The sequence below is a fragment of the Cynoglossus semilaevis genome, chromosome 5 (genome assembly GCF_000523025.1).
Source record: "Cynoglossus semilaevis isolate Cse_v1.0 chromosome 5, Cse_v1.0, whole genome shotgun sequence".
Taxonomy (NCBI): domain Eukaryota; kingdom Metazoa; phylum Chordata; class Actinopteri; order Pleuronectiformes; family Cynoglossidae; genus Cynoglossus; species Cynoglossus semilaevis.
The window spans coordinates 8,670,717-8,690,438 of record NC_024311.1 but is presented as its reverse complement, the minus strand read 5'-3'; the positions used below and the strand labels follow the sequence as shown (position 1 = coordinate 8,690,438).

At 43.6% G+C, this 19,722-nt stretch overlaps 2 protein-coding genes across 3 annotated transcripts in view; both read left to right on the top strand.

Annotated features, from left to right (window-relative positions):
• Positions 1-5,639, top strand: part of dapk2a (death-associated protein kinase 2a) — a 5,865-nt gene extending 226 nt beyond the window's left edge. Inside the window, exons 2-10 of one of the 2 annotated variants that reach the window (XM_025055682.1) lie at positions 12-118; positions 248-329; positions 1,007-1,228; positions 1,448-1,586; positions 1,706-1,835; positions 2,366-2,441; positions 2,561-2,713; positions 2,806-2,851; positions 3,317-5,639. In XM_025055682.1, the coding sequence (XP_024911450.1) occupies positions 106-118; positions 248-329; positions 1,007-1,228; positions 1,448-1,586; positions 1,706-1,835; positions 2,366-2,441; positions 2,561-2,713; positions 2,806-2,851; positions 3,317-3,967 (1,512 nt within the window). In that variant the 5' untranslated portion in view covers positions 12-105 and the 3' untranslated portion in view covers positions 3,968-5,639. Of the gene's footprint in view, positions 119-247; positions 330-1,006; positions 1,229-1,447; positions 1,587-1,705; positions 1,836-2,365; positions 2,442-2,560; positions 2,714-2,805; positions 2,852-3,316 lie in introns of both variants that reach the window. The other variant, XM_008310331.3, reaches the window with a different exon arrangement.
• Positions 5,640-5,862: 223 nt separating this feature from the next.
• Positions 5,863-19,722, top strand: part of herc1 (HECT and RLD domain containing E3 ubiquitin protein ligase family member 1) — a 38,550-nt gene continuing 24,690 nt past the window's right edge. Inside the window, 25 exon segments of the mRNA XM_025055864.1 lie at positions 5,863-6,154; positions 8,301-9,277; positions 10,658-10,753; positions 10,873-11,067; positions 11,151-11,462; positions 11,622-11,718; positions 12,349-12,492; positions 12,686-12,813; positions 13,149-13,293; positions 13,443-13,614; positions 13,820-13,954; positions 14,343-14,508; positions 15,026-15,151; positions 15,489-15,710; positions 15,890-16,042; positions 16,147-16,279; positions 16,599-16,790; positions 16,898-17,116; positions 17,473-17,646; positions 17,737-17,851; positions 18,245-18,365; positions 18,449-18,614; positions 18,987-19,347; positions 19,445-19,565; positions 19,663-19,667. Coding sequence (XP_024911632.1) covers positions 8,327-9,277; positions 10,658-10,753; positions 10,873-11,067; positions 11,151-11,462; positions 11,622-11,718; positions 12,349-12,492; positions 12,686-12,813; positions 13,149-13,293; positions 13,443-13,614; positions 13,820-13,954; positions 14,343-14,508; positions 15,026-15,151; positions 15,489-15,710; positions 15,890-16,042; positions 16,147-16,279; positions 16,599-16,790; positions 16,898-17,116; positions 17,473-17,646; positions 17,737-17,851; positions 18,245-18,365; positions 18,449-18,614; positions 18,987-19,347; positions 19,445-19,565; positions 19,663-19,667 — 4,649 coding nt within the window. The 5' untranslated portion in view covers positions 5,863-6,154; positions 8,301-8,326.

Genomic DNA, 19,722 nt, shown 5'->3' with positions numbered 1-19,722 from the left:
CTGTGCTGCAGTGACTCCTGCTGAGGTTGATTTGTTGGGACACATGACACTTCTGCTGTTGTGGATCACAGAGACACACAGGACCAGCAGCAGCAGTGGAGGCACATGGAAACGTTTGGTAAAATATCTGTTAGTCTGTCTTTGTGTTTAACACTCTGACCTTTATTATCACGTCCATAACCAGTTCTGAAGTGTTTGGACTGACAGTGTGAAGGTGTTTCTGACACTGACCCTGTTGCTGTTGCAGGTCAACAGACAGCAGCACACATGGACCTATTCAAACAGCAGAGAGTGGAGGATTTCTATGAAATTGGTGAAGAGTTGGGGAGGTATGGATCTGATTTACTGTCACTTTTTTTCTATTTTTATTTTATGTTACTGCAAAGTTCACATATAAAAACCTGATTTTATCTGTTTTGCTGACAGGACTGTATATCAAACCAAAAAGAATAATTAGGTGATTGTTTGTAGCATTGGATAAAACAAAGAGCTGAATACAGATGAAAGGTTACATGAGGAGTGAAGTAAAGCAACGTTTGAAAATAAAGTGTGTGTCAATGCCTGTGTGAGGTGGTGCAACCGTCCAGCTGCTTTTTTCAAGACTCTATATTTAGACCTGAATGTGTTTGTGGTGTCGTAGAATCTGTAGAGCAGACGCTTTCCCACCAGAAATAACACACACGCACACGGATAATGTCTGGCTTTACACAGGTTAACGCAGATCTCAAATCAATCCAAACATTTCAATCTAAAGCCCACAGTTATCTGTAACCACAGAGTCACAGAGTTTGAAAATATGTCTTCTTCGTCTTAATATCATTTTATTGATTTACAATAACAGCCTGAGAATGTTGCCTCAGAGGAAGTAAACATGTTCAGCATCACAGCAGCAGCACCGAGTGTAGCACACTGGCCCTAATGTCTGCATGAACCGACTGTGTGTTCTCAGCAGTGGGGACATCAGTGTTCTCTCATCAACTGTTCTCTCTCTCTCTCTCGTCCACAGCGGTCAGTTTGCTATAGTCAAACAATGTACGGAGAAACACACAGGTGTGCATTTTGCCGCCAAGTTCATCAAGAAGCGTCAGAGTATGGCCAGCTCCCGTGGCGTGCGGCTGGAAGAAATCGAGCGCGAGGTGAACATCCTGCAGCAGCTGCAGCACGCCAACATCGTCAGGTTACACGACGTGTATGAGAACCGCACGGACGTGGTTCTGATCCTGGAGCTGTGAGTGAGCGGAGACGTCACAGTCAACGCACACCAACATGTGTGTCCACTCCAGTGGTTCTCAATAACTTTCCGTCACGTGTAACACACACAGCAGATGTACACAGTCATTAACATTCAGGACAAACTGTTATTAGTAACTATAACAACGCACGGACATCCATACATTTACAGCCCCAGGCTGACTCTCTGATTGGATGATTTCTGTGTTTGCTCCAGGGTTTCTGGTGGTGAGCTGTTTGACTTCCTGGCCCAGAAGGAGTCACTGAGTGAGGAGGAGGCCACGCAGTTTATCAAACAGATACTTGAAGGGGTCAACTACCTGCACGCCAGGAAAATTGCCCATTTTGACCTTAAGGTTTGTCTTCAACCGGAATGTTGCAACACCATTAGATTTCACAGGTATAGTACTATGCAGTACTATATGCAGTAGGATATGCACAAATTATCTCAAATACGTTTTTTTGCTTCCTGCAGCCTGAAAATATTATGCTGCTGGACAAGAATGTTTCACTGCCCAGAATCAAACTCATAGACTTTGGTTTGGCTCACAAGATCGAAGCTGGAGTTGAGTTCAAAAACATCTTTGGGACACCGGAGTTTGTAGGTGAGATGGGCTTCACTGTTGTCCTGGGTGGATGAGTCCAGATCTGGGTCACCTGAAACCCTTCAACAACAGAAACCATATTAGCTCTGGAGTTTGTACCAGGACTGTTGTAGCTAACGTTAGCTTGCATGTTTAAAACTTGTCGGCCTCCTTTCAGCGTTTCACAACATCTGTGTACCTATATTTCCTGCGAATGTCATCACATTGGTTGTGATAATTGATCAGGTCAAACTCCACTGTAATGACTGTCCTGTTGAGGGTTAGGTCAGGGCAAGAATTTACGGCTGTATGACTGGCTAATGACACAACGACTGTTGTAGGTGTCACTGTTGGCCCAAATAATAACTTTTTTTATTGTATTTTAAATTTAGTTAAGCAGAAAAAACACAGGGATTAAAATGATGGACTTCACAAGGAAAACTAATTAAATCAGCATGGTCAGATATTAAAAGCTAACTCAGTCACTCCGTTCTATAACTCTGCATGTGTCAGTTCTATGTCCACTAACAGCGTCCTTACTTTCACTCTAGCTCCAGAGATTGTCAACTACGAGCCCCTGGGACTAGAAGCGGACATGTGGAGCATCGGAGTCATCACGTACATCCTGTAACTACAACACAGACATTACATACGTACTAATGTTAGTCCTGAATGATTCTAGTCTTAGTTCTAGAAGAAAACGAGATGATCGGAGCGTCTTGGTGTGTCTTCTTCCTTCTTCACAGGCTCAGTGGCGCCTCGCCGTTTCTGGGTGAAACCAAACAAGACACTCTGGAGAACATCTCTGATGTCAATTACGAATTTGACGAAGAATTGTTCTGTCACACCAGCGACCTGGCCAAAAGGTTCATCAGTCAGCTGCTCGAGAAGGACAAGAGGTAAAGAAATACAAACATTTAAGAAAATCAAATCAGTCTGTGGTTTAATTCTGTCTGTGTCTGCTCAGTAAATGATTGGTTTTTCTGTACAGGAAAAGATTAAGCATTCAAGAGGCTCTGAATCACCCGTGGATAAAGGTAAGCCACTGGAGGGCACTCTAGGCGTGTGTACCAGTATATGCTACTCCTGTACCACTGAAAATTTTCACGTTTGTTATTTTCACATTGACAGCTTCTACGGCACTATAGCTGGCTAGTGCGACTTATATATGTTTTTTGTTTTTTTAGATATTTATTATTAATTATTCACATTTAATGAAATAGAATTTTACAAAAATATCCTGAACATGAAGTGTTTGTGTATTTTTTTTATTCTCAAAATCCATCAAGCAGGCCAGATAAAACAACCTAGTGGGCCAGTTTTGGCCTGCAGGCCATATGTTTGATGCCCCTGCTGTAAAATGTAAAGGATAAAAAAAGGATGTTTGGTTCAACCCAGGACCACACTTCAGAGAAGGACAATGTTGTATTCGTTATGCCCCATTCAATGTGATCATTTAATGTCCTTATTTTGAAATTTAAAAAAAATGATATTTTCTGTAGTTGAATGAACATAAGGAGGAAAATAAAACCCAGGAGCCAAAGAAGAGGGAGCGACGGCAGCTGAAGACCAAGCGCCTGAGAGAATATACTATCAAGTCCCACTCCAGCATGCCTCCAAACAACACCTATGTAAACTTTGAACGCTTTGCACAAGTGGTGGAGGACATTGACCAGATGGAGAGCTCGTTTGTCAATTTGGCAGCAGCGCACGACTCCCTGCAGGAAGACATTGACGCCATGGTCTCTATATACAACGACAAGGAAGCCTGGTACAAGGAGGAGAGCGAGGGTGTGCGCCAGGAACTCTCTCAAATCCGCTACGAGTTCCGGAAAGTTGAAGCGCTGAAGAGGAGCCTGCAGGACGACATTCAGGCCTTCGGCCACAGCTTGAACTCCGTCTGCAGCCGATACAAGGAGAGGATGAGCAACTTTGACCTCCTGCAACAGGAGCTGAGTGAAGAGCTGAAGTGGGTGCAGGAGGTGATGGCGTCATTTCCGATGGACGGAGGTGTAAGCGGATATCCCAACTTCTGCACGGTCATCAATAACGACGTCAACGAAGCACTGAAGGAGCTGCTGAAACGCTCCTGTGGAGGGGAGCTCCTGTCTGGAATGAACCTGGACTTTACTGAACCTGGACAGCAGCGATAGGCCTGTACAACCACAGTATCTGGATTTGGATGATGGAAATGATTGTTGTACCATATTGAGTTTGTAATAGGAATGTCCGATATTAACTTTTAGCCAATATCCGATACGTCGATTTTGTCCAAACACGTAATTTCCAATTCCATTATCAACCGATACTAATATAGCAGGCCAGTGGTGGCCTGATGGTTAAGAAAGTGCCACCTTCTCACTAAGGGAATGGGTTAAAGCCATGGCTGACATCTAGTGGCTTTTACTATCACATACAGCCGTTTTTCCCAAAAACAATTTTCAGGTCACACTTCATTTGGCAAAACCCAGGCATTGCGTTATCGGGTATTCATTATTGGAGGAAAAAACAATAACGATTCTTAAAGATATTACCTAATTATGCTAATCTCAAACCGATAACATCGGTTTGTTGATATAATTGCACAGCCCTAGTTTTAACCTTTTAGCTGGTAAATAAAAAAAACGTTGTTGGTGGTGGTTTGGTTTTATAGTGTCACATCAGCAATCATGGACTGTCTGTAATGAGACCCTCTAATGAAATGATGGGGGTCACTGTGACCCTGAACTCACTTGTGTTTGACGCCCTGATGAAGACGATGCTACGTGCTAACAGACAGTCATAGCCCATGAATATTTCCGTGCACTTTGACCTGCAGCTTGCAAAAGTGGAATCCTGGCCACGATGTCAAACTGCAGGTTGTATCTGTGGCCTTTGATGTGAGTGGTGAGGTAATCTACAAAGCAAAACAAACGTCTGTCTGCTGCTGGTAATTGAGAGATTCTGAAAAATCTATGTGGGTTAAATGTTCTTTTCACTTTAGGTTTTTTACTTTATACAGCCAATAGTGCCGTGATGAAACGGGTTCTTTTAGCACCTGGACTAGATTTACTATGCAAAAAAATAGGATAGTGTCACACTTGGTATTTGAAGGCCATTCTAGTTCCATGACTAACTAGGAAAATAAGGTACAGTACGAAGGTGGATTCCCTCTATTTGCTGCAGTACTTTGTCCTGCCTTCAGCAGTTACTACTGTACTCTTATGGTGCTAACAAATAGCATTACCTACGCAAAAAAAAAAACAAAAACATTTTTCAGTGTCTGAGAAATAAAATCTTGATGTGAGGAGAAAAACAGCACTCACAGAAACAACCTGTAATGCTGGCAGTAGTTGCAGAGACCCAGCTGCACCAATCGTGATCTCTAATCACCTCTGACACCACTCAGATAACCAGGACTTTAAACCCACACCTACTCAGCTGACGCTTTCCTCAACAGAATGTTTTTCTAAGAGCACAATGAAAACTACTTCATAAAATATAGAAGAATATTCTCTCTTATAGCTAAATATTTTATTCTATTCTATTTTATTCTCACCGGGACTTAGGTGATGTATTACAGTGAAAAAAACAGAATCTTAATGGAGTCTGAAGAAGTTGCTAAACATGCTAAACATTTTCCGTAACTGAGTTACGTCAGAATGCGAACTGGTTGAACTCGAAAAAATACCGAAAATATGATAATACCTTAAGGCTGTTGGTACGATACTACAGTATGTACAGTGTGATGCAGTTATGTTAGGAGCATCCTGGCGAGTGGGCGTGGCCAGAAAAACAAAATACAAAACAGAAAGTGACTAATAAGAATAAAAATCATTTTAAAAAGAATATTTTTTTGCGATATTCTTTGTATAACAGTGGTTTACATTATGTCAGAAATTGTTGTTAAAACAAGTTTAATAATTCTGTTCCCTAACTATAGAGTTTTAAAAGTATTGTACTGTAGAGCTATTTTTTTATTTTTATTTTTTTTACTAAGCCACTCAGACACTACAGTTGTCAAATCTATTGGCACTGCGTCGTGTGAGAGGCTCACCAACTTTAGGTGCAGCACTCTTGGGCTGTCAGGCTGATCAGATCGGCGTCATCGACCGGGGTTGGGGCTCGCCCAGGGGCGAGACTGAGCAGACCACCGCCCGGACTCATTTGCAGCGGAAGGCTGATAGAGGCGGGTCGAGGCGTAGACTTCCTTGCACGTCTCGTGTCTCCGTTCACAATAGCATTAGCTGAGAGTGAATACGGGGGTTAACCGTTCGTACTTAAGCAATGCAGCGCAACCGACTTGCGGTTTACGAAGAATAAGAAGAAAAAGAGGAAGAGGATCAGGAGGCCTGTCGATGGTGAGTGTGCTAGCGTCAGGAAAGCAGAGCTAACGGGCTAGCCCACTGTGAGACGGCAGATGCATAAGCTCTTTACGCTGAAGCAAGCAGGTCGTGCTGTTTACATTTGACAGGGCCTGACATGTTTACTTACCGCTCTGTAGCAGTAGCAATGTACAGGTATGTGGTGAGATTTATCAGTTTGTTAGCCCTGCTAACGTTAGCAAGCAAAAAGGACAGCACTTTTTTTTTTTACTTCAACCAAAACAGTGGTTTGAGAAGGCTGGTTCGCATCCCTCCCCCTCAGACCACAGGGACACTGGTTCACTTTTACTTGGAAACGATCAAATTTACTGTTTTGTACTACATTGTCTGAATCAGACTTCAGACAAGATCGTAGCTCAGATGTCAGAAATACGCATGCCACTTGCTCTAGATCATAAGCACAGTGAGTTGACAAAAACCTTTGGTAATGCTAATGTGAGAAAGTTTTCTTCGTTGTTTGTATTATATTTTATAGAAAAAAACTGAATTTGTCCTATCTGGGTAATTATAGGCAAGCAGAGCACTTATACATGAGAGAGTGGCAAAACATTGGTATATTTAGTGCAGAAAATAGAGATATAATGTTCAGCTGTCAATGGTAGCATGAGTGGGAAAAGGAATTCCATTTATAGTGAATAAAAATGCATGTATAAATGTATCAGTAAACCGCAAATTGCAGTGATACCATCGTGAACAAACAGCATCGTAAAGGCGAGGCTATGGTAGCCGTAGTGTTGTTGACCGCTTTGTTGGAATGTTTGGAACACTTTGAGGACCGCTGTCCGTGCAGGTGTGCGCAAGTAGAAGCAGCTATAATAACGGTGTGTTTTCTATTAAATACCGTAAAAGTTACGTGTTTTCTTGAACAAGGAGCAGCGTGTCACATAAATGCATCACCTCGCTTTACCTTTCAATGGACTTTATAGAAAAGTCTCAACAATTATTGTGTTAATTCTGACCGTTACCTAACTAAGCACTGTTTTGCTTTTGTAATAATGATCTTAAGTATGTCGTGATTTCATCTCAAGTTGTCAGTGTTCCAGGTTTACGTTTAGCCTCTCACCTGTCAGTACCAGGGATTCACTCATGGTTTTACCACCTCCTATATTAACATTTTGCCGATATCTGATATGCATCTCAAGTTGTCACTTAATTTATATATATATAAACACTTATATATATATATATATATATATACGTATATATGTATATATATGTATATGTATATATATATGTATATGATGCCGATGTTGTCCAAACACTTAATTTATGTATATATAAACACTATATATATATATATATGTATATGTAAACGTTGTACAAATGTGAACTATGTAAAAGTGTGTTTTTGTACTTAAACTGAGGTTATCCAGAATGAGACCTTGTTTACGACTGTAATTGAGTTTATTCAGTTAGTTGATTCAGAGTGATTGCAGTCTTATCTCTACAACTGTTCGATCTCTTGCATATTTTCTATGTTGACCATGTTGCACACTGCTGTTGGTCCATGTAAGACTTTTACTGACCCAGTCGCTGTATCTCAGGCAACAAACACCATTGATATAGATATGTATCATTAAAAGGTTAAGTGTAGTTTTTGTTATTGGTTGCATTCTGTCATGACATAGCAATTTTTGAAGCGGAAAAAATTGTAAGCGACCGCAGTCAACTCTGTGTTAGGTAATCCTGTGCACTTACTACAGACAATGTGTTCTTTGTGCACACAACGTGATGGTCGATAGTAAATGCAGTTATAGCAAACCTTGTCAACATCACCATGTTAATGAGATGATGTAATGGTTAAAAGTATTTGTTCTGCTTGTGATATACAATACACGTTTGACTGATGTGCAGAACAGACCGCGTTAGTAATTACGAACTACTGACTCTATTGAAAGCACAGATATGATGGCCGTGTTTCAAAACACTTTAAAAGAATTTTTATCTTGGAATTGTATGTGTTGCCGCTTTCTCTTATCTTTATTGCCAGTTTGAATTTTCATATATATTTTTTCTTATAAACTGGTCTTTTTGGACGACGATGGTCAAAGTTAATAACACAGTTAAGTCTAAATTAAAATAATGATTTTAATGAAAATGCTTGTGTCGTACTTGTTTCCAGGACTAATGGCTCCAGAGTGACATGCCATGGCTTTAATGATCCCGCCAGTGAAACTCAAATGGCTGGAACACCTGAACAGCTCATGGATCACCGAGGACAGCGAGTCGATAGCGACACGGGAGGGAGTCACGGTGCTCTACTCCAAACTCCTGGCCAACAAGGAGGTGGTGCTGTTGCCCCAGCAGGTGCTGTGTCTGAAGGGCCCCCAGCTTCCTGACTTTGAGCGCGAGTCTCTCTCCAGCGATGAGCAGGAACACTATCTGGACGCTCTGCTCAACAGCCAGTTGGCGCTGGCCAAGATGGTCTGCTCTGACTCGCCGTTTGCGGCAGCACTACGAAAACGCGTGCTGGTGCTCCAGCGCATCTTCTATGCACTCTCCAACAAGTACCACGATAAAGGAAAGGTCAAGCAGCAGCCGCATTCTCCAGAGAACAACTCGGGCGCGGCTGATCTGCATTCGGTTAGCGAGCGGCCGCGTTCCAGCACCGACGCCCTCATCGAGATGGGGGTTCGTACAGGCCTTAGCCTCCTCTTTGCCCTGCTGCGCCAGAGTTGGATGATGCCTCCCCAACCTTGCCCGGGTGGGGGACCTGTGGGCACCATAAACTTGTGTAATGATGTCATCCACACAGCCATCGATGTGGTTAGCTCCCTCCCACCCCTGTCACTGGCCAACGAGAGTAAGATTCCGCCAATGGGCCTTGATTGTCTGGCCCAGGTCACCACCTTTCTTAAAGGGGTGACTATGCCAAACTCTGGGGCAGATATTTTGGGTCGACGACTTGCTTCAGAGCTTTTGTTGGGCCTGGCTTCTCAGAGGGGATCCTTGCGCTATCTACTGGAGTGGATAGAGATGGCGTTGGCAGCAGCAGCTGTGGTCAGTAGCCTGGACCAGAACAAGGGGCTCCAGGATCAGGAGGGCCTCATTAGTTATGATTGTTTTGTTAACATCCTGATGCAGATGAGACGCTCTCTGGTAAGTCAATATTCACGCTGTAATAATAATGTATGTGTACTGACTCTAACATGACTTGAACATTTAGTTTTGTATAAGTCAACAGGAAATAATTTGTTGCTCATCACAGTAATATATCTTTTGCATAAACTTGCCCCAGGCTTTACATAATTCCTTGATTAGTTGTTATATAGTGACCAAATCCCATGACAATAATGGCCGCACAAGGTTAAATCTCATCAAAACTAGAGCTGTAACGATACACTCAACTCACGACACGATATGATTCACAATTCTTTGTCTTATCATGATTGTTTTTAACAAAATGAGTTGCGAACAGATTAAATCAAAATGTTTGTAAAAACTATGCAAAATACCATCACAACTGAAATGGTCTTGTGAACCTCATACGCTATAGTTATCTTAAATAACAAAATACCAAAAATGCACGTGGTATGGTATGACCAGTGACTCTTTGCGGTATCGCAGCATACGACTGATGCCTTGGTGAGCAATTCATTTTGTAATTTAACCGATGAGACACGGATTTGTACAGATTTTTACCCGATTCTAACTGGGGTCATGTCTTTAGGCTTCTCTTCACGCAGAGTAAAATGAGCCTGGGTTGAATGATGCCATAAAAGTCCTGTGTTAAATGGTTTGGTTAAAGGTGTTATGTGTTTTAATATCCATAAGAAATTTCACGTTCTGGAGAAAATCGCCAAGTTTACTGCAGTATCACACCACCGGCTCTCTGTCTCTAAGAGCATAGACTTCAGTGTAGACCACAAAGAAACGTGGTCATCTTAGCACATCAGTCATCCATTATACATCTGTAGTGATCTTCAATTGATTAACAGACCTGTTTGCTTTAATTCACTGACGTCATCATATTGACAGCGGAGTAACTTCACATACACACACACACACGATCAACAATGACTATGCAACTCTTTATTCGTTACATCCGTAGCTTTTGCTAATGGACGTAGAAGTAGTGCATGAAGTGACCTTCATGAAGTAAGACTTAAGAGGGCAATTAAATGTTTCTGAGTACAAACTGTTAAGACAGACAGAAAAGATATGTTGTTTTTACTCTAGTTTGTTTATTTATTTATTTTAGCTTATATGCTAATTGCTGTTCCGGTGTGTGACATCAGAATAGCAGTCATCTTAATGTACTGCATTTATCAGCAGATTTGGTTTAAGTTACTTTATCAGATTAATATTTAAAACATAATTGATTAGTTCACTGTGATTGTCAAATAGTGCCCTCTGTGGTGAGGGGTATTACTGTATATATGGTTTTTTTTGTAACTGTACACTGTATATTATATTGTATGTGACCCATGCCAATGGCCCACTGTGTAATGTTGTGTGTTTTGTTGTGTGACATTTTAGGGCTCGTCAGCAGATCGGAGCCAGTGGAGAGAACCCACACGGACGCCCGACGGCCTCTGCTCACTCTATGAGGCTGCACTCTGCCTGTTTGAAGAAGTAAGTTGAAGAGTTCATTTAATAATTCCTAGACATGTGACGAGTAATGGGACAGGATATTTGTAAAACAACAGCGATAAACTTACGTTTATGTTAAAATAAACACTCTTCTGCCGCAGGTCTGCAGAATGGCTTCGGACTACTCTCGCACCTGTGTCAGCCCTGACAGCATCCAGACTGGCGAGGCCCCTGTGGTGTCGGAGACCTGTGAGGTGTACGTGTGGGGCAGTAACAGTAGCCATCAGCTCGTGGAGGGGACACAGGAGAAGATCCTTCAGCCCAAGCTTGCTGCCAGTTTTGCAGATGCTCAGACAGTAAGGGGGAGCAGAGTAAACACAGTAAACGTGTCTTCACACAGTGGTCATCGTTTTTAACCCTAAAACTTCATTTCCACCAGATTGAGGCAGGCCAGTACTGCACCTTCGTCATCTCCTCTGACGGCTCCGTTCGGGCCTGCGGTAAAGGCAGCTACGGCCGCCTGGGCCTCGGGGACTCCAACAACCAGTCAACACTTAAGAAGCTGACCTTTGAACCCCACCGTGCCATCAAGAAGGTGTCATCCTCTAAGGGCTCAGATGGTCACACTTTAGCTTTCACAACAGAGGGTGAGGTGTTCAGCTGGGGTGACGGTGATTATGGAAAACTGGGTCACGGGAACAGCTCCACACAAAAGTACCCTAAGCTCATCCAGGGGCCCCTGCAGGGGAAGGTAAAGTCTCAGCCACTGTCTTAGCATGTTTGTTTTTTTTTACCTGATGAAATTCCACACATTCCACTCTTTTTAGCTACATATTCTCCATTTTAAGTTTCTTCTGTTCCTTTTTTGTGACCGTGTTGTTGACCCTGTGTGTGTGTTGTTTTTCCTCAGGTGGTCGTCTGTGTGTCTGCAGGCTACAGACACAGTGCAGCAGTCAGTGAGGATGGAGAGCTCTACACATGGGGTGAAGGAGACTTCGGAAGATTAGGTACGTTTCTGAACTCAGGTCGGATACTTTAATGAGACATGATCAAAAAACAGATACAGAATAAAAATATAAAAAAAATAAAAACTCACGCTGGAGGTTGTATGGCGTTTGAAGCCGAGACAAATGTCCTATAGGGCATGGCTGTCAAACTAATTTTGGTTCATGGGCCACATACGGCCCGATTAAATTTCAAGTGGGCTGGACCAGTACAATCACAATATAATTAACTATTGTTTTGATGCAAATTAGTAGTTTGCATTATATTTAATAAATTATTTGACAAAATGTCTGTAACATTCAAGTGTTTCAACATTCATCATGAGGGCCGTATTGAACCACCAAGTGGGACAGTTTTGGCCCACAGACTGTATTTTGGACACCCCTGCTATAGGGTAATTAATTGACATTTTAACTAGTGATGGACACTCAGTCAACAGCCACAGCATAGAGAGACACAATTAAAGCCAACCTGTCCTGAACTCACTCATGTCCCAGTCGTGTCAAAGGTTTCGCAAAAAGGATTACCAAAGATCTCTGTCGCACTTTGGAACCCGAAAAGAAACCATTGCACAAAGTTGTTGACCTTGATGTATAACCAACCAATCAGCTGTTCCCTGCCTGCTCCTGCAGGTCACGGCGACAGCAACAGCAGAAACATTCCTACAGTAGTTAAGGACATTAGCAACGTGGGGGAGGTTTCCTGTGGCAGCTCCCACACCATCGCACTGTCGAAGGACGGACGCACCGTGTGGTCGTTTGGAGGCGGAGACAATGGTATGTTTCTGATGATGGTTTAGGTGAAACAACCTTCCAAGAACATGCTGGAATAATTCAATATCTCAGCAGTGTGTTTGTGTATTATTTACTTTTTGGTAAATGATTACTTAGGTGAATATATGTGCCCATTACTTGAATGTAAATACCCACAGACGTTGGTCAGAGGAAAACTCCAGTCTTTTTTCCACAGGAAAACTGGGTCACGGTGACACCAACAGGGTCTACAAGCCAAAGGTGGTGGAGGCCCTTCAGGGGATGTTCATCAGAAAAGTGTGTGCAGGAAGCCAGTCATCACTGGCACTGACCTCCACTGGACAGGTAGGATATGACACGTCAGCTGTAGTTAGCTTGATTAGCTTGGTTAGTTGTAGACAAATGCGTTGTTTCTTCCATTTCTTTTCTTGGATTCTCTCGACACTGAGTCGATTCATGTTTCAGTCGTTCAGACTGTGTTTGTAGCTGGTGTCCTCCTGTTCAGTGAAACAGTCGGTTCAGACGACCTTATTTGACTGTAGGTGTGAATATTGGTGTGAATGTTTCTTACTTCTTTGTGTTTAGGTGTGAATTCTTTTTTTTTGTGGGTGTTGAATGGACCATACTGCACATACAGTTTTTTTTTTCTATATATATCTTCATGATGTTGATGTTTCCAGGTGTATGCCTGGGGCTGCGGGGCCTGCCTCGGCTGCGGCTCCTCTGAGGCCACAGCACTCCGTCCTAAACTGATAGAGGAGCTGGCCACCACCAGAGTGGTGGACATCTCTATCGGGGACAGCCACTGCCTGGCCCTCTCTCACGGTACGTTCCTGCCCAGACCTGTCATTCATGCTGAGGGTGAACACGTGCTGCTGCGGCCTCGTCCGGTCTGCTGACCACAGAACGTCTGGGTTCGGTGGTGTTAATGATGTCCCTAACCGCTGATCATCGCTGTTCTCTGCTCACTGTAGACAATGAAGTATACGCATGGGGCAACAACTCCATGGGCCAGTGTGGTCAGGGCAACTCAACGGGGCCAATCACCAAGCCCAAGAAGGTGGTGGGTCTGGACGGAGTGGCTGTGCAGCAGATCTCAGCTGGAACGTCTCACAGTCTGGCCTGGACGGCACTGCCCAGAGACAGGTCAGTCGGCGGAGGAGGTCTGAATGTGTGTGTGTGTGTGTGTGATGGGGAATGTGTAACAATTGTCAAATGCAGAAGATAATATAACATTACAGGTTAAAAAACTCTTGAACTAAACTTTATTTATTTATTTATTTATTTAAAATGTTGAACTAAACTTTATTTATTTATTTAAAATACAGTCTTCTCTCCTGTTGCTCTTCAGACAGGTGGTGGCGTGGCACAGACCCTACTGTGTCGACCTTGAAGAAAGCACTTTCTCTCACCTGCGCTCCTTCTTGGAACGCTACTGTGACGGCATCAACAGTGAAGTTCCTCCTCTTCCCTTCCCCTCCTCCAGGTGAGAACACGACGGCAGTAAAAGGAAGAATTGTGTTAAATGATTGATTGAAAGTGGACTAGATGAAACCAAAGGTTTGACCAGAGCCACGACAGGGTTTCAACCTGCAACCTATACTGCAGCCAGGCACTAGCTTTTAGCCACAGTGTGTTAGTTTTATGTCTTGTCCTTTGTCTTCGTTTTTAATGAACTAGATCATATTTTATATAATAAAATTAATAATAGGAAAACAGGAGAAACATTTATTTAACTGTTACTGACTGGAACATCTCTGCGTGTTGCCACCTGGTGGCTACTTTGGTTCCTAATTTCTCTCTCTTATTCCTATAGTCTATAGTCAATGCTGGTCAAAACTCATTTTGTCATATCTTGTTCTAAATCGTTGCAGGGAACATCATAGCTTTCTTAAATTGTGCCTTCGGCTCTTGTCCAATCATTTGGCTCTGGCTCTGGCTGGAGGCGTGGCCACCAGTATTTTGGGTCGACAGGCGAGGCCGTTGAGGAACCTGCTCTTCAGACTGATGGACTCGTCTGTTCCAGATGAAATCCAAGAGGTTAGAGATGATAATTTCCACATGTAACTTTGTCGCCATACTGAAAACCACAACCATAGTGGTACGGTGGAGCAGTGGTGTGTTTTACTCCGTCACTGTTGGATGTTCGTGGTTGTTTGTTTTCTTAAAAACATGAGCCACATGAGGTTTTAACAGTGAGATAAAATATATGTCAGTGTTTTTGTTTTGTTTTGATGAACAGAGGTTCCATGTTTAGACTCTTTATTGTGTAGTATTGCAGTATTCAGTAGTATTTTAATCTACTTAGAAGGATTTAGTTCTCTTTACACACAAACAATACTGCAGAGTCACCCTCGTTTGTGTTTTATGAACTCTGGAAAATGCCTATAATTGCTGTGTAATTGAGGTTGATGGGACTTTTTTTTCATGCTTTGTTTCATGACTGGAAAATTTTCAATTTCCTTGGACTTTTGTTTATAAAACACATGACATGATGCATTCTCCTGTATGTATCTGTGCTTCTGTGTTGTGTGTGTTTGTGTGTGTGTGTGTTTAGGCGGAGCGTGAGACACTCTCTGTGGGAGCCACCATGCTGCTGCCTCCTCTGAGGGAGAGGATGGAGCTCCTTCACTCCCTGCTGCCTCAGGGTCCTGACAGATGGGAGAGTCTGTCTAAAGGCCAGGTACTGAGTGTTAGGTCACACTTCATATAACGCAGTATTGATTACTACTGCTGAAGAAGCACTGACTTGATTAAAAAAAAAAAAAAAAGCGGCAAAGTACGGTAATTCAATATGCTCTGTGTTGATGTTTTAGTACAGAATATACACATATATTTATATATGTATATAGTGTGTGTATTAGTGTATATGTGTGTATTTATACATGTGCTGCTCCAATTGTGGTGTGTGTATTAGTGTGTATATGTGTATATTTATACATGTGCTGCTCCAATTGTGTCCCGGCTGTATGCGGCCTGACGACCCGTTCACTCCATCGATGTCTGTTCCTCTGCCACAGAGAATGCAGCTGGACATCATTCTGACCAGTCTCCAGGACCACACCCACGTGGCCTCACTGCTGGGCTACAGCTCTCCTGCTGATGGCCCTGAGGTGCTGTCCTCTGGCCTGGGATTCTCAGCTTCCCCAGACCTGGCCTTCAGTGCCACAGCAGGACATCCGGACACACACCTGGCTGAGATCCTGATGAAGACGCTGCTCAGGAACCTGGGCTTTTACACTGTAAGGAGGACACGGAAAATCATTGTACGGTTTTACAATATCGGTCTGTTGGGCTGCCTTTGGATCTGCATGGAGTTGCAGTCACAGAGTCGACCTGATACTGATGTGAATACCATCATCAGCAAATCTACTACCAGACTATACCAGTCCAACCATTTCTGTTTCTTTTTCTTGAACAGGATCAGGCGTTTGGGGAGCTGGAGAAGAACAGCGACAAACTGCAGCCTGGCACGTCGTCCTCTGACAGCAGCCAGCCGGCCCACCTTCACCAGCTGCTCTGCTCTCTGCAGAAGCAGCTGTTAGCCTACTGCCACATCAACGCAGTCACTGAGGTAGGTGGTTCATTCATCACTCAGTTGTTATTTCGACCAAAATTATAGACTTTTTAAAAAAAATCCTATTTCATACGTGTCTGCGTGCCTTTTGTTCTTTGCAGAACTCCAGCAGTGTGGCTTTGCTCCACAAACACCTTCAGCTGCTGCTTCCTCACGCCACAGACATCTTCTCCCGCTCTGCCACACTGATTAAGGAGAGCTCCTGTAACGGCAGCATACAAGAAAAACTAAGAGGTGCAGACGCTATGTGCCGTGTAACCTCCTTTAATCGTAGGGGTGTAAGAAAATATTGATATGCTGAAATATTGTGATATTTTGTTTCACAGTACTGTATCGATATTCTTCAGCGCTGTATATATTTTTTTATTAACAATTAACATGCAAATGTTCATGCCGTTGGTTCATTTTTGTGTTGCATTTATATTGCATATATTTGCAAGTATTTGAGTCAAAAAACCCTGGTATTTTTATTGTTAATATTTAACAGCAACATTTGAAAATCATTACATAAAAAAACCTTTTTTCATGTTTGTTGTGTTTCTGTTATTTCCAGATGTGATATTTGTGTCGGCAGCGGGGAGCATGCTGTGTCAGATCATCAACTCTTTGCTGCTGCTTCCTGTGTCTGTTGCGAGGCCTCTGTTGAACCACCTGTTGGACCTCCTTCCTCCTCTCGACCGGCTGAACAGACTCCTTCCTGCTGCCTATCCTCTGGAGGACCAGGAGCTGCAGTGGCCTCTTCACGGTGAGCTCTGAAAATCTTGTTTTTGTTTTTTGTTTTTTTCAATCCCTAACCACCTTCATATTCTGGACCAGGAATTAAGGATCTGAAGAATGTCTTCGTCTGTCCAGGTACATCTGACTTTGCTGAGCCTGGAATGTCCCTGCCTCAGCCTGCTCTGTCCTGGGTGTGGCTGGTGGACCTGGAGAGGACGATTGCTCTGCTGATTGGACGATGTCTCGGTGGGATGCTTCAGGGAGCCTGCACCTCTCTGGAGGAACAGGACACTGCCTACTGGCTCAAAACACCGCTTTTTAACAACGGCCTTGAAACAGAGATTCCTCAGATGGGTAGGAAACGCACACTCTGACCTGGTTCATGAGTTAATGAGTCTGTACAAACCACTGTAAGAGTTTCTGACACCAGCGTACAATCCCCTGATTATTAAAATAGATTAATAAAATTAGCATATACAGCCATTTTCCCCCAAGACTATTTTTATGGCACACATCATGTGGGGAAACCCAGGCATTGCATGATCAGGTTTTCAGTATTGGAGGTAAAACCGATAATGATTCTTACAGATATTACATAATTACGCTGATATTGGGCCGATAATATCGGTTGGCCGATGTTGCCTTGTTATAAGTAGAACCTTGTGCACCGAGGTTCTGTGTTATAGTCCGTTGTTCCGACTGTTCCTCAGATTCATCCATCAGCTCCCTGTTGGAGGCGGCTCTTTGTGGAAATGAGGAGCAGAAGCCGTTTGACTGCACCCTGGGTCCGGACCTGAGCATGCTGGTGGACCTGGCTCTGGGTTCCTGTAAAGAACCTGCCAACAGCCTGTGGATCAACATGCAGGACTACGCTGTCAGCAAAGGTCTGTGTTTGGAGGAGTTCTACATATGTGCAGAGCTGTTCTCCTCTTTATTAGAAGTTTATTGATGAATATGTCTTCTGACTTCTCCAGACTGGGACAATGCCTCTATCAGCAACGAGTCTCTGTTGGACACCGTGTCCAGGTTTGTGCTGGCAGCTTTACTGAAGCACAGCGGTCTGCTGAGCCAGGCCTGTGGAGAGGGCAGGTATGGTACTCATTACAGATTCCATCCAGTATACGTTCATCTTGGTTCTGTGTTCCTACCCGTTCTGTCAGATCAGCTCATCAGTTCCTCTGAGTTCTCTGTAAGACCAGAGTGAAACTCAGTGAGGATTGGCCTCAAATCGAAATATGACTTAAATCCATGTTGTTTTTTATTGATTTATATAACGCAGTATTGATTACTGCTGCTGAAGAAGCAGAGACTTGAAAACTAGCAAAGTCATTGAATATGCTCTGTATTGATGTATGTACTGTATACAATGACCAAATAGGTTTTTGGTGATATGCCGATATTGTCCAAACTAAATTTCCGATCCCGATATCAGCTGATACCAATGTAAGCCTTATTTTTTATTTCTGCAACATGAATTGTCAGATACCAACCATCCAAGACTCTGGCTGAGGTTTATCGTAGTGTTTACAAAGTACGGAACCGTCTGCTGGCCTGTAAGAACATGGACTTCATCCAAACTAGATCGTCTTCCCGTGAGAGGAGGGTAAGATCACGCAGCCTGTAAACACTAAACAAAAACAACCAAATGTCAGTCGGGTTTCACTGTTTTCTTGACTCTTCTCTCAGAACTCAGACAATCAGGATTCTCTGGACCTGGACCCTCAGGAACATTCCTTCACACGTACCATCGATGAGGAGGCAGAGCTCGAAGAGAGAACCGGCCGGGAGCGAGAAGAGGGCCACCAGGAACAAGATGAAGAGGAGGAGCAACATGAAGTGATGACAGCAGGAAGTAAGTGTCTGCAGATGTCTGCATATATTTTTACTCTGATTCTCTGCGCTTTATACTCTGATTCTCTGCGCTATATAAATATATATTGATATATTGTTGAAACTAGATGTATTGCCCAACATATACAACATGGCTGTACGTTAGTGTAGCACGGAGAGATGAGATCGGTTTAAAGGTGGTCACAGACGAAGCCAGGAGTGGAGGCATGTTGAGGGGTGTGACCTGTGACTAACTGATGTCCACCTGCGGTCCAGTCACTGTGCTCTGACCTAACATGTGATTTTAAAAGAAAAATCCCGTTGGCCGCTGCTTGACCTCTGACTGTGCACTTTGTTTTTGTGTGTGTTCGTGTGCGCACTTCGCACAACACAGAAATCTTTCAATGTTTCCTCTCAGCGCGGGACGTGGCTCGCAGCCGAGACAGGGAGCGGGCGAGCAGCTGCACCGGCCTGGGCTCAACCTCAGGTTCCAGGAGTGGAGGAGGAGGAGCAGGAGGAGTAGGAAGTGGTGCAGAAGAGGACACTATTCTGTCCCAGGAGAGGAGGCTGGGCGACGCCGCTCTCCCAGAGGGACAGGACCTGTACACGGCAGCCTGTAATTCGGTGATCCACAGGTGCGCTCTGCTGCTGCTCGGTGTAAGTCCAGTGCTCTGTGAACTGAGCAAACAGAACCAGGAGGAGGGTCCGACCAAATCCACCTCAGGGACGAACGAGTGTCTGAGCTTCATGACCAGGTCAGAACACTGGGCTCTCACTGGTTTAGTTGCACCTAGCCTAGCATTAATGTATTGTATTGTCATTGTGGCTGCTGTGCTGTGTGTTTGTGTGTAGGAGTGAGAGTCTGAGCGCGGAGAGCCGCTCGGTGCAGAACAGTCCGAGTTACAGGCTGATCAAGTCCAGGAGTGAGTCTGACCTGTCGCAGCCAGAGTCGGATGAGGAGAGTTACACCCTGGTATGTTCTGCCTCTATTTAACAGTATTATTGGCGTATTTGTTCACTGAAGTTATTCCGGAGAATGTTCTCCTCCATATTTGTCCTTGGTTTGATAGTTAATGTAGAGATAAATACATATTTAAATAAAGCAAACATCGGTCAACTTCCATGTTTAT